The 12780-nt window shown below is 37.5% G+C and overlaps 1 protein-coding gene across 1 annotated transcript in view; it reads left to right on the forward strand.

The window, feature by feature from the left end:
• IPO11 (importin 11) overlaps positions 1 to 12780 on the forward strand; it is an 80406-nt gene that overhangs the window by 44530 nt on the left and 23096 nt on the right. The window contains exons 23-27 of the mRNA XM_074165828.1: positions 1185 to 1264; positions 1831 to 1911; positions 3987 to 4082; positions 5850 to 5963; positions 7124 to 7245. Of these exons, the coding sequence (XP_074021929.1) occupies positions 1185 to 1264; positions 1831 to 1911; positions 3987 to 4082; positions 5850 to 5963; positions 7124 to 7245 (493 nt within the window). The remainder of the gene's footprint in view (positions 1 to 1184; positions 1265 to 1830; positions 1912 to 3986; positions 4083 to 5849; positions 5964 to 7123; positions 7246 to 12780) is intronic.

Here is a 12780-nt window from a genome sequence, read left to right on the forward strand (position 1 = left end):
ACAGTCTTACAGGTACTGCCTGAGGACATGTCTATTTTTCTCTCTTCAAACCGCTGCTGTATAACATCTCCTGTGTGTATCTGTCTCTTAAATAGATATGCTTTCCTTACCGAAATACTCAAGGTATGGCCTAAAGCTCAATGCCTTTTGATGTTGTGCCTGGGTCAGAAGAGCAGAACTGCAATCATTATTTCAGTCTTTCTGCTCAACATCAACTGACTCAAATGTGAGAGAGATCACTTATCAGTAATTGCAGGTCTCTTATGTATGTGTTTCATTTGTTCATTCTGTAGTAACTTCTAAGCCCACTATCACATCCAAAACTTAACTTTTTTTGTTTTATTATTTTTTTATTAGCATTGGCTTTTGAGGTCATGGGATTTCTTGTGCTCCCATTGAGAGCTGTTATCGTTCCTCTTGTTATTGTCTGTTGTGGTTTAACCCCAACCAGCAGCTAAACACCACACAGCCATTTGCTCACTCCCCGCCATGGCGAGGTGGGGAAGAGAATCAGAAGAGTAAAAGACAGAAAACTCATGAGTTGCGATAAAGACAGTTTAATAGGTAAAACAAAAGCCGCACACACATGCAAAGCAAAACAAGGAATTCATTCACTGTTCCCATCATCAGGCAGATGTCCAGGAAAGCAGGGCTCCATCATGCGTAACGGTTACTTGGGAAGACAAAACACCGTAACTCTGAATGTCCTCCTGCCTTTCTTTCTCCGTCTTCCAACTTTATATGATGAGCACGATGCCATATGGTATGGAATATCCCTGGGGTCAGCTGTCCTGGCTGTGTTTCCTCTCAGCTTCTTGTGCACCCCGGGTCTCCTTGCTGGTGGGGTGGTGTGAGGAGCAGAAAAGGCCTTGACTCTGTGTAAACACTGCTCAGCAACAGCTAAAACATCCCTGTGTTATCAACACTGCGTCCGGCACAAATCCAAAACACAACTCCATACTAGCTACTGTGAAGAAAATTAACTCTACCCCAGCCAAAACCAGCACGTTCTCTCTGGCAGGGACAGAGGACCTGAATGGTATACTGAATCTAAGGAAACTTTTTTCTTTTTGCAGGCATCAGGCACTTAAAAGCTGTGTGAGAAAAAAACTTTTAGAAGTGAATCATTTTAGTTATACTTCAATTTATGATGAGGTTGTGAATTGTGATCTCTTTTTTTCCAGAGCTTAGTTCAGAAAACCTCAAAAATTGCTTTAAGATCATCAATGCTTATATTTTCTTATCATCATCTGAATTTTTACAGGTATGTTACCATTATATAAAGATTCGTATTAGCACCTTAGGTCCCTACTGGCAAACCATTTTGTACACACAAACATTTATACTTTTATTCATTTATGTGTACACAAGCATATTGTCCTAATGTCAACTCTTTGTGGCACATGATGGACACTCAGTCAAATCAGATTTGAGAAAGATAATTATATAGAATTAATATTTTGTGGATTCATTTATTACTTTGGTACCTGAGAAGGTCCTCTGCAGGGTAGTAGTAGTTACTCTAATTATCCTACCAGATTACAATTATAATCATAAATCTAGCAAAAATTGAAGAAGAGGTATTATGCCTTTTTCTCACAGCTTTCTTTAGAAAATTCATTGAGAATGATTGTTTAAAAAACCTGCGATGTTAAAAAAAACCAAAATGCTTAGATTGGGTTTTAATTAGTTTAGGAAAGATGAGCATTTTAGCAAATTAAGAGAAGCCCTTTCTTTGGACATATGTAATCCCTAATATGTTGAGTTTTGAAATATATACATAAATATAAAACGTGTTTGCATAATACCTGATTTTTAATTTAATTTCAGATGTATGCTGCTGGCCTATGCAGGTCATTTTGTGAACTTTTGGAGGATATAACTACTGAAGGTCAAGTTCAAGTTTTAAAGGTAGAGTGTAATAAAAATAATACCCAGATATTCAGCTCTGTGCATCCATTATTCTTGCTAGTGTTTTTTCAGGTTAGAGTAATGTTTTCAAGTATGATGAATGTAGAACGTACAAAAAAAGCTTATTTAGCACACACTGACATCGGAGTCAGTGATGTTTTAACTACTTATTTAAATATTAAAAATGTGCCTTTTGAAAAATTTCAGGAAATAAAGTTGGAGTATGCACTGAAAGTTGAGTAAAAACCATAGTGTATTACTAGTCACGTTTCCAGTGGCTGCACTAACTGGGAGCTCTGTGTTGCTTATAAAACCTTGGACGTGAATTCAGTTCATTGTAAATGCAATGCAGGAAAAAGATTAGATCCCATATAGCTCTTCGGTGGATTGCAAAAGTGCTTGCAGAATCCCAGAACAGAAAACAACAGGAGGAGTTGATAGCCCTAGCCATTTGTAGTTCCTGCTGCAAGGAGCTTAAGGACTCTAGTTCTGGAATTTAAAATATCAATTCCTCTTATCAATACTGTTATTTAGATTCTATAGTTGGGTAAATGTTTGGTGCAGCAGCTTTTAGTCAGATCTCTTAAATAGAGTGATGCTGCTAATGTAGTATCGTTTATCCACTTGGCTCCCAGTGTGGCCTCGCATTAGCCACAAGGTTTGTCCAGTATACTTCAAACACCTTTCCAATATGCCTACTTATTTTCAGAGGGATAACTGAACTATAATCCATGTAAGTATTTTTACAATAAGGAAAATGTTTTGTCAGGCATCACTATGCTGACTTGTTAAACAAAAACTGCCGAAGATAAATATTGGGAACAGAAACACCCAGGAGCGTTCTCTGAAATGTTTTCCTACAAAGAGCTTTGGCTGGATTGAGAATAGACATTAGAACAGTACATATATGGATAAGGTTGAAAAACACTAATTTGGACTGATAAAATGATTTATTGCAAGGTTGCTGAGGCTTGATGTGACTTGATTTTCTAGTTATCTGAGACACAATAAAATGTTTGAAAAGATTGTGTACAAGGAACAAATGAGTAAGCCAAAACTTCTGGTGCCCGGAAAAGATGAGTGGGAGAAAAATTACGTTCACCTCCATGTAGGAGTAAAGGTCTACAAAAACTGAGAGGTACTGAAAGGGGTCAACTGCTTAAAACCTCTCTCAAGGCAAGACATAGAGGGCATTAACTGAAGCTAGTAGGGACAAGGTTTAAAAAAAGATTTAGGGGAGACTGGACAAGAGCACGGAAGAGTAGTTCCTTGAGGAAGTTCCTGTGAGCTGAAAGTAGGTGGAAACTGAGAAGAGTGTCTGAGGGAGGGAGGTACCTTTATGGTACCTATATATACTTTATACACATCAGTGTATAGATGTGTGGTCTCGGTCTTTTCTTTAGGAGTGAATAGGTGACTCTACTGCCTGTTATTTTCACAGCCTCTTCCCCTCTCTGTCTTGGTACAAGGAGAGAGCCCAAACAGCTGGGTGAAAGAAAGCCTGAAGAACACAGAAAAAAAATTACTTCAGGGAACAGCTCATGGGGGGGGAAAAAAGAGCTGAGAAGCAAAGAGTAAAGAATGTAAAAACTGGCAGCGAGAGCAGGGTACTGAGAATAGCACATCTGAGGGCACTTGTGGTTACTTAATCACCTGCCAAGGGATGGTAGATCCTAATGAATGGTTCTTCAAAAAAGTGACAGGACAAAGGTATGGAAATAAGCCTTAATCTGCCTGTAGTTTTCCTTGCCAACCCACCTCATTAAGCTGCTTTTCGTGGAGCCTTATCAAAGTCCCTCCTTCCAGCCCATCTCAGCACCTTTGCCAGGGCCAGGAGGAGGTTCTTGCTAGGTGGGTTTCACTTGGCATGTAAGTTTTCATCAAGTCTGTTACGCAGATCAGCTTTGCAGAGTACTTTGCTAAAATTTACTTTCAGCAATCCTAAGGTTTGCTGGTATTTAATGGTAAACATCCTACCAGGACTTTATTTATAGACCAGTATATGTAGTTTTAAAGCTTCAATTGAGGTTTTTAAATGTAACTTACTAATTGTATAAATTGCTTTTGTTTTTAAGGTTGTGGAAAATGTCCTAAAAGTAAACCCTGTTTTGGGTCCTCAAGTGTTTCAGCCCCTCCTGCCATCAATATTCAAGGGGATTTTAGATGGGGAGGTAAGAGTTACTCTTAACTCTCAACTTTTGCTTTTAAACAGGAAAGTATCTTCCACTATCAGGCCCAGTTTTTTCATATTGGTGTTGCATTTTCTCTTGTTTTAAGAGCATCTGATAGATCTTTGACAGGTGTTCTAAAAGTCTGTAAAAGTAATATAGTAGTGCAAGAGTTAGAGCAACGTATCCATCACTTCTTTTGTCATTTAGTGTTTATTTTAATAAAATAATGTGAATTTCATTCTTCCATTCCTTCACTATCAACACTGATAATGTGCCTCTACAGTCAGATCCTTCATAGGCATTGGAGTTTTATGTTAGGGTTTTTAAAGGTGGTTATACTACTCCTTTTTAAGTGTACCTAGACCAGAGAAAAACAAACTGGTCAAGGAGAAGATTGATTTGACCTTCTTCTGACCTGCTGACCTGCTTCTGGTGAGGCACTAGAACAGGTTGCCCAGGGAAGTTGTGGATGCCCCATCCCTGGAAGTGTTTAAGGCCAGGCTGGATGGGGCTTTGCACAACCTGCTGTAGTGGAGGTGTCCCTGCCTATGGCAGGGGGGTTGGAACTTGATGATCTTTAAGGTCCCTTCCATGTGATTCTATGATTCTTTTTCTAATTGACATATCTAATTTGAAGAGCTGAAGGATGTGAAAATGCTCTGTGTGAGATAGAAGAGGCTTCAAGATTTTGCTTGCTTGTATGTCTGAAGTTCTTCATTTTCTCTCTCTTTGCCTTCACAAGTTTCCATGTTGTATAAAAAGGAGTAAAATTCAATATGCTTTAACTGTGTTGGACCTTGAAGTACTAGCAGGAGAAAAAAAATAATGAGCAGAATCAGTGGCTGGAATTCTTTTTTCTCTTGACTTTTTTTGTCAAAAACTGTTCTTTTCAGAGTTGAAGACTTTCAGTTATCAATGTTTGGCTCCCATTATTATTGAGTTTAATAATATATTTCCAAGATTAAGCCAAGTTATATTACTTAGCGATTTACTTTTTGCTGTATAGAACACAAAAGGACAGTTTGTGTGAGCAGTTTGCAGATTAAGAAGACACAAAACTCGAGTATATTACTAAAATGTCTTCTGATTTAAGACTGTAACAAATTCATTGCTCTCTATTCAAAAAGGTATTAATCTGGGTTAACTTTTTCAGGTAAACGTTGGCATTTGTTTTTCAAGTAGGCAATTCTGCAAAATAACTACTTTTATGCTGTTAGATGCTGAATTTAATACAAGAAGACATGTATCTTCTTTTAAAATTAAAAGTAATAACAAAAGGTAATAAACTAGTTAATTTTGAGACGCAAATTAGTTGTTGACAAATGTATTAGTTTCTCATAGTGAAATAAGAAAGAACAACTTCAGAAATATTAAGCCCCTCTTAATGTTACTAAAATTGTAAACAGTAATTTTGAACCATAATCAACTTTGAAAGTAATTTTTTGATAGTATAATATTCTGTTTATTCCTAAGATGCCAGTTTTAAAATTTAAAGTAAACTCCCCTTGCAAGTTGTCTTGGCTGTTTGGAGGAAACTGACTTTGGGATAGCCATAGTTTTGTTACCATAAGAATTGAGAAACTCTGGTAATGATTGCTTGCTTGCTCAGTCTTGTGTTCTTAGAGGCTTCAAAATTACAATTTACGATTTCAAATTTCATAAAATACATAAGGGATGCATGGAAGTATTTTCCATGTGTTTCTGCTCTGTAAGCAGAAGACCCTTTGTTTTGTTTTACTAAGCCCCCTGTATTTTGTTTTGTTTCAGAGATACCCAGTGGTGATGTCTACTTATCTGGGGATTGTGGGTAGAGTTCTACTGCAAAATGCAAGTTTTTTTTCATTACTTTTGAGCCAGATGGCATGTGAACTGGGTCAGGAGGTAAGAATTTTTGTGTCGATATTTTATCTGGCTTGCATGTGGAAGTATTGCTTTCTTTTGACACAAAATAACTTTTCCCTCTGTTTTCCATGCTTATTGCTCCCCAGGCCACCTTTGAAAGGGGCCCTTTCCCTTCCTTTTGTCCTTCCACTGAACATCCTATAACAAGTTTTACATGTTCCAACAATTAATTTAAAAGATCTCATTAAAAGTTGTATATAATCTCTAAATTCTCTTTCTGCTGCATTCCACAATAAGCCAAATAAACCGTTTCAGTTTGCATAGTATGGCAGGGTGAGAGCCTCTTTCCTTGTGCCATCCTGATGTGTCTTGTACCAGGGATAATGGTGTAATCGTTCTCCGGTGAGTTTCTAAGAGTATCAGGTTCAGTGTGCTCTGGTTTCACTGATGAGGTTGCAGAGGTTCTTTTGCTACAATGTGGGACAGGATTCGGCTGGTCTCAGCAAAACCCCCAGCACTGCTCAGTTGATAAAAGAAAATGTGCTGGAACTTGTTGGCCACAGGCCCTGGGAAGGATAAGATAAAAACCTTCAGAATAGGGAGTACTGACTTCATACAAGGACAGCTGGTGAGACTGTAAAACAATTATCCTGTAAAAGAGAAACTATTGTCCTTGCTCAAGATAGATTGATACAATTAGAAGAAATAAGTGTTTAGAAAAATACTTTTCGCATTAGCATCAGCATTAGCCAATCTGTGAATGCCTAATGTGGAATGTGTACCAATCAGCTTAGAACACGCTACCTTAGGACTAGTATAAATATATGTAAAGAATTATAATAAAATCGACATCTTGCTTGCATCAAGCTGTGTCCTGTCTCTCAATCGCGGCACTACAAGTGTTCTACTATGTCTTTAAGTGAAATTTTAGTAATTTTCTTTCACTGTTCTGAATCAGGGCTCTGACCATGAATTAAATACGTTTCTAACTTCTGGGTTACAATTAATGGTGAGAAGGGTTCAGGGTTTGGAGGCACTGTCATAGAAAACTGTCAGGTTTCTGTCAGGTATGCATGACTGTATGGTGTCTTTCTCAGGTTGAATAGTGTATTCAGTTGCTAGAAAAATTAAAATAAGTGATTTTCTAAATATGCTGAAGTACTCATAAATGAAAAGGAACATTCTGCTTCCCATTGCAGTTGGACCAAATTCTCAGTAATGTGATTGAAATGTGGGTTGATCGAATGGATAACATCACTCAGCCAGAAAGAAGGAAACTTTCTGCTTTGGCATTGCTTTCACTCCTGCCATCATTGAATAGGTAAGCAGACGTATAGTGCCTTAAATATGAATGCCTTAAAGGCCCTTAAGATGATTTTTAAGGCATTTCACAATTCTGCAGATAAATATTCCAAGATAAGTAGTTTTATTGCCTTTTTGCCAAGAGAAACTTAAAAAGGTAGAATTTTCATGCTGTTTTTTCATGCTATATTAACTTTTTATAGCAACATAATAAACTTTCTTCTATTTCATGGAAAATGTCATCTAGTAAAATTGAGAAAACAGCACTGCACATTTTATTGTCCATTCTCATATTAATACTGAACTAGCTGCTTTTCTCATATTGATTAAGTGGTTGCTTTAGTTGGCTTGTTAGCATTTTGGAGTCCCTTCCAGGGAACAGTGTTTATTCAGTTTTATTTCCTGTTGTGGGTAGATCGGAACGAAAGTGATGAAAATCCTGTTTTTGCCCTTTTTTACATTAAATGGAAGAGTTGCTGTAAAAGACTGTGAAACTTTCTGTAGTGAAACTTTCTACTGTGAAAGACTTTGTATAACAAGCAGCTTTTAGTATTGTCCTTTCTCTAGTCATTGTCATTGCTGAATATATACATACAAAATGAAAGTTTTTAATGAAAACGCTGAATAGTATTACACTGACTTCTAAACTGCCATCACTAGAATTCACGTATAACACATGTTTAGGTGAGAGTTCAGTCCATAGTTACCTTCAGATTATTCTTGTCCATTTGAAAGTCAGGAAGACAAGATTGCATGAGTTTACATTTAGTCTGCCGGATTTCCTGAAAAGTCTTGTCTAATGGGAATTTAGGCGGCTGCTCACAAATCCTAAAGCTACGTTAGTATCCGTAAAGCTGTAGACAGTTTTACAGCTGTAGACAGCTGTGACAGAATGAGGGGCAACGGGCACAAGCTGGAACATAGGAAGTTCCACTCAAATATGAGGAAAAACTTCTTTACGGTGAGGGTGACAGAGCCCTGGAACAGGCTGCCCAGGGAGGTTGTGGAGTCCCCTTCTCTGGAGATCTTCAAGACCTGCCTGGATGCAGTCCTGAGTAATGTGCTCTGGGCAATCCTGCTTTCGCAGGGGAGTTGGACTAGATGATCTCTAGAAGGTCCCTTCCAACTCTGACAATTCCGTGATTCCGTGGATATGTAGTCATACCTAAAAAATCAGGGAACTTTCACATGTAAAACTTAAGAGGCTTCATTGCTTTTAATGTGCACAGAAGCTTTCCTTTTTTCGTCTCAGATCATCAGGACAAACATCTAGCCAAAGGTGAACCAAGCAGCTACTTTATGAGAAAGCTCTTGTTTTTTTCAATAAATGTAACAATGTTATATCGCTTTTGAGTACATTTGAAATGTTCTTAAAGAGGTGTAATCTAAAATTGAAGGTGCTGAATTGCATGCCTGTCTTCCTGTGAAGTTTCTTTTAAAGAGGCGAAGGAAAAAACAAGTTGCTTTAGATAACTGTGTTATTTTGAACTACCTTCAGCTGCTCCAAATTTCCTGCTGTAAGAGCCAATTATTTCTGGCAGTCCATAACATAATAAAGCCTTCTACAAATGACAGGTTTATTTTTCAGTTTTGCAAATCACGTAAGAAAGCCGTTTCTCAAATAAAAAGCCTCTCTTTAGTGGACATATTTATGTCAAAGCTACAAAAATTTTACTGTACAATTGATAGACTGCCAGGGCCAAACATACCTTCAGACAGAATGTGTGAAATTGTTTCTGTCAAGTGATTGTTCCTTCTACTACTGAAAAATATGAGTCACTCTGGTTTTGCCATTTTGTAGGGATTATATTACATATGCTTGCTGCATGTCACATCTGAAACTTGTGTTAAAAATAAAATTTTTCAAAAGCAGGCTGCTTCTGCAAATTCATTTGCAGAGTTTAAGCAAAAATGTTTTAAATATAATACAGTATTTAAACAAAACACTTTGATTCACATAAACAGCTAAGTATTTTTTCATGTTGGAGTACCCTTGCTAACCAGGTTCCTGATTAGATATTACTTTGGACATCTAAACCAGTTCAAGATTTCTCAGCTGTAGACACAGTACAGAATTTTGTCTCCCAAGGATGGCCATAAGACAGGCTTGTTTGGGATGGCCAAGCTGAGGGTGAGGTTCTATCTTCAGCTTGCTCCTGTACGATGGTCAGGGGTCATACCAGAAGCAAGCTCAGATTTTCAAGATTCTGCTACAGGGAAAACAGGCATCTGCACTGTGTTTAGCACTTCCTGAGGATTTTGCTCTTTTTTGCCAGTTGCTTCTTCTTGCCTATAGCTGGAGCTATCCCAAGATCATCAGGTTATTTTAGAGAGGAAAGGGAGCAAATAAACAAAAGTACTGGGGGAAAAATGAAGATAACATGTATTCTCATTGTTCCCTCAGAGTTACTTCATGGATAAAATGTTGGGGAAAGTGTCAAAGAAGAGCGATCTTTTTTTATTCTCCCTCTAAACTCTATAGTATTACTTCATTGCTCTCAGGTACTTTTCTAGTTAGTGGTTGTGTTTATACCTACACATATGTGGACTTGGGACTTTCTGCTTTTTAGGGGAAGCTAACGCTTCCATCATTATTGATTTAAAACCAGTATGGCAAAATAATTTCCTATTTCAAATATAGCGCCTTTGACAGCATGATGAGCATCATGCATTAGAGAAGGTAAGATGGGAATCACTGCAGAGTAGTTGTAGTTCATGGTGGTTCTCGGGCCAATTAGTTGGACTAAGCAGGTTATAGAGTGACAGCTCATTAGCCAAACTACATCTTTCTTGTTTAGGCAATATCATCCAGAGATACATACAATGACATGTCTTTAGTACCAACAGTACTATTGCATTTTATCATGTACACATATAGTCTTTCAATCCAGCATCCTGTTTATCTTTCTGCACACAGCTACACATTGTGTTAGTCTTGAGAAGCTGATATTACAAAAAGAAAAATAGCTGCTTCTTTCCTGATTAGTGTGTTGCAACACCATTGCGCTTAGCAGTAATTTCCTGGTATTACTTGGGATTTTTGCATAAACTAAATGCTACCTGATAATCTGCATTTTCTATCTGAGCCTGGCCATTCAATGTTAGCATTTTTGTGTCTAACAGATACACATCTGTGTTATTTTCCACATTTTGTACTCTTACTGTCTGTTTCCCACTCATATCTATCCACGTGCATTTTTATTCATTTATTAAAAGCTCTTGGTACTTCATAAAATAAATTAAAGACCTTTGTCTTTAAACTGATACATATAATAGTAGGGTCCAGTAACAAAATTTAGGCAGTCAGGATGCACTTAAAGAGTAATGGTGTCACCATGTTCAGCACACAAGGGAAGTATGGATGGACACACAATAGCTAGAACAGTGAGGGTTTTTTGAAAAAAAGCATGAAAGGGCTTGAAATTTGGTGGAGCAGAATCATGTCTGAACTAGAATGCGAGACATGAGGGGTGACAGCAACTTGGATGAATGCATTTGCAAATGTCCTAATTTCCTGGTCTGGTTCAGTCATATTCCCGTTTGTCTACAATGTTCATGGCTTGTTTGTGAACCTACAGCTTCAAGAGTACTCTTCTAGTACAGTACAGTAGATGTAGTTGGGTTTTGTTAGATGTGCCCTTGGTCCCCAAAACGGCACCTAGTGAACATGGTCAGGAGCAGCAGCCCAACTTTTCTTTAGGCCACTGTGGAATGGATGTGGGCCCCTAACACTGTCTGAGGTGCAATGTTTTGAGATAGCATTTTCGGCACTCTCTGTATTTCCTGAGACTGAAGTGGCTAAAGTTGTACCTCTTCTCCTATAAATAATCTTAATCAGCTTGCTTATTGTGCTTTTGTCAGTTTGTATAGTGTCAGCATTACAAGGTTTTGGAATGCCCTTATTGTTGGGATATTGAAAGCTTTTAATGATTTATTTAGCAAAATAGATTTCTTCTTTATTCCCCCAGTTATTATCTGTGTATCTTGGTAGAACACAAACAATACCGAAAGATGCTTAAAAGTGATGGGAATATTTTAGTCTCTGATAGGAAAGATAAACAGAATTTGAAAAGATAGCGTGTCAATGGTTAGCTTAGCTTGGTGTGGTACCTAACTAAGCATGGGTGGCATTTGACACCATGTTGAAAGCTAAGCACTTGACTTTTGCTGGTACGTGTTATTAATGCTATGCCTGTCATTCTTGAATTGGAAGTTGCCAAGTTTACTTTTACTCAAAGTCAGTGCTTTCCAAAATAGTCCATTAATTTTGGTGCTTGAGAATAGATTCATTCTTGGTGGATTTACCACTGTAGAGGGGTAGTTCATTCTTGGTGGGCCTACCACTCCATAGAGGAGACTTGACTCTACTGAGCTTGAAATATGAAGCATTTGAATTGATCTTGTCTTTTTAATTTGTCGTAAACAAGTAGTATTTCCAGATGCCAGTGTTAATTTTTCCCCTATGAATCAACTGTATTTGTCTGGAAAAATCTATTGTGAGGAAGAGGTTAAGAACCTAAAAGGTTGTCCAGGTTGCTCTGCTCATTTCTAATCATAATGTAAATTATGCTTGCTTTTTCTCATTGTGTATCAAGTCTGATATGTCAGACAGTATGAGTTCTGCCAGGTAGATAATTGACATTCTGTGAGTATAAGTACTTACAGTATGCAATTACAAATCTTCATTAGGTTATTACAGAAGTTTTTCCTCTGTCATTTGTTAAAGTTACTTTGCTAGCAATTTAATTTTCTTCTCAAGAAGTTGTCTATATGTAATGTTAGGAAATGGCGAGAAAGTGCCTAATGAAATGCCTTGTTCTCCTTGAGGGTAGTTTATAAAGTCAGAATTTGTTATACAACTAACTTGTACATCCTCCTTATGATGATACTCTCAAGCCATTTCCATATCTTACCCTCCTTTTTTTTTTTTTTCATACCTCTAGTCAAAGGTGTGCTCACTGCTCACTCACACATCTAATAAACTATTAGTATAAAAGGCACCTCTTTAAATTATCATTTTCCATTTGTCATCCATGCTTGGCCTTGGATTTGTTTAGTTTGCTTCCCAGATGACAGTGCAGTGTTACTGATAGGGGTGAAAAATGTGGCTTTGGTCTTAGTTGGAGTATCAGAGTCAACATCATTCAGAATATTACATAAAGTACTATACCTTCCTTAATTATATGCCACATCATAGCATTGGCAAGAGGGTGCACTCTTTAAACTTTCCTTGTTCACAATCTCCATTAATTTTTATCCAACGTCTGATCATTAGTGTGGACTGGTCAGGAACAAATTATCATTTCCCCTAAGACTCATAAGGCTTGTTTACAAGGAAAATGTACCAACTGATGGCAAGGGATTATGTCACTAAACGCAGCTGAACTGCTGCAGAAAGCAAACTGCAGTAATAAGGGATTGATTGCTACTGATATCTTGCTTTTGTTTGTGGCCCAGATAAAGAATTTCAGAAGTCTTTCCTGAAACTCTTCTACGTACAATTTATCCTAAAATTGAACATTTTAATTATATAAAAGACAGCCAAAGATGACAG

Source organism: Numenius arquata, chromosome Z, assembly GCF_964106895.1.
Source record: "Numenius arquata chromosome Z, bNumArq3.hap1.1, whole genome shotgun sequence".
NCBI classification, from domain to species: Eukaryota; Metazoa; Chordata; class Aves; order Charadriiformes; family Scolopacidae; genus Numenius; species Numenius arquata.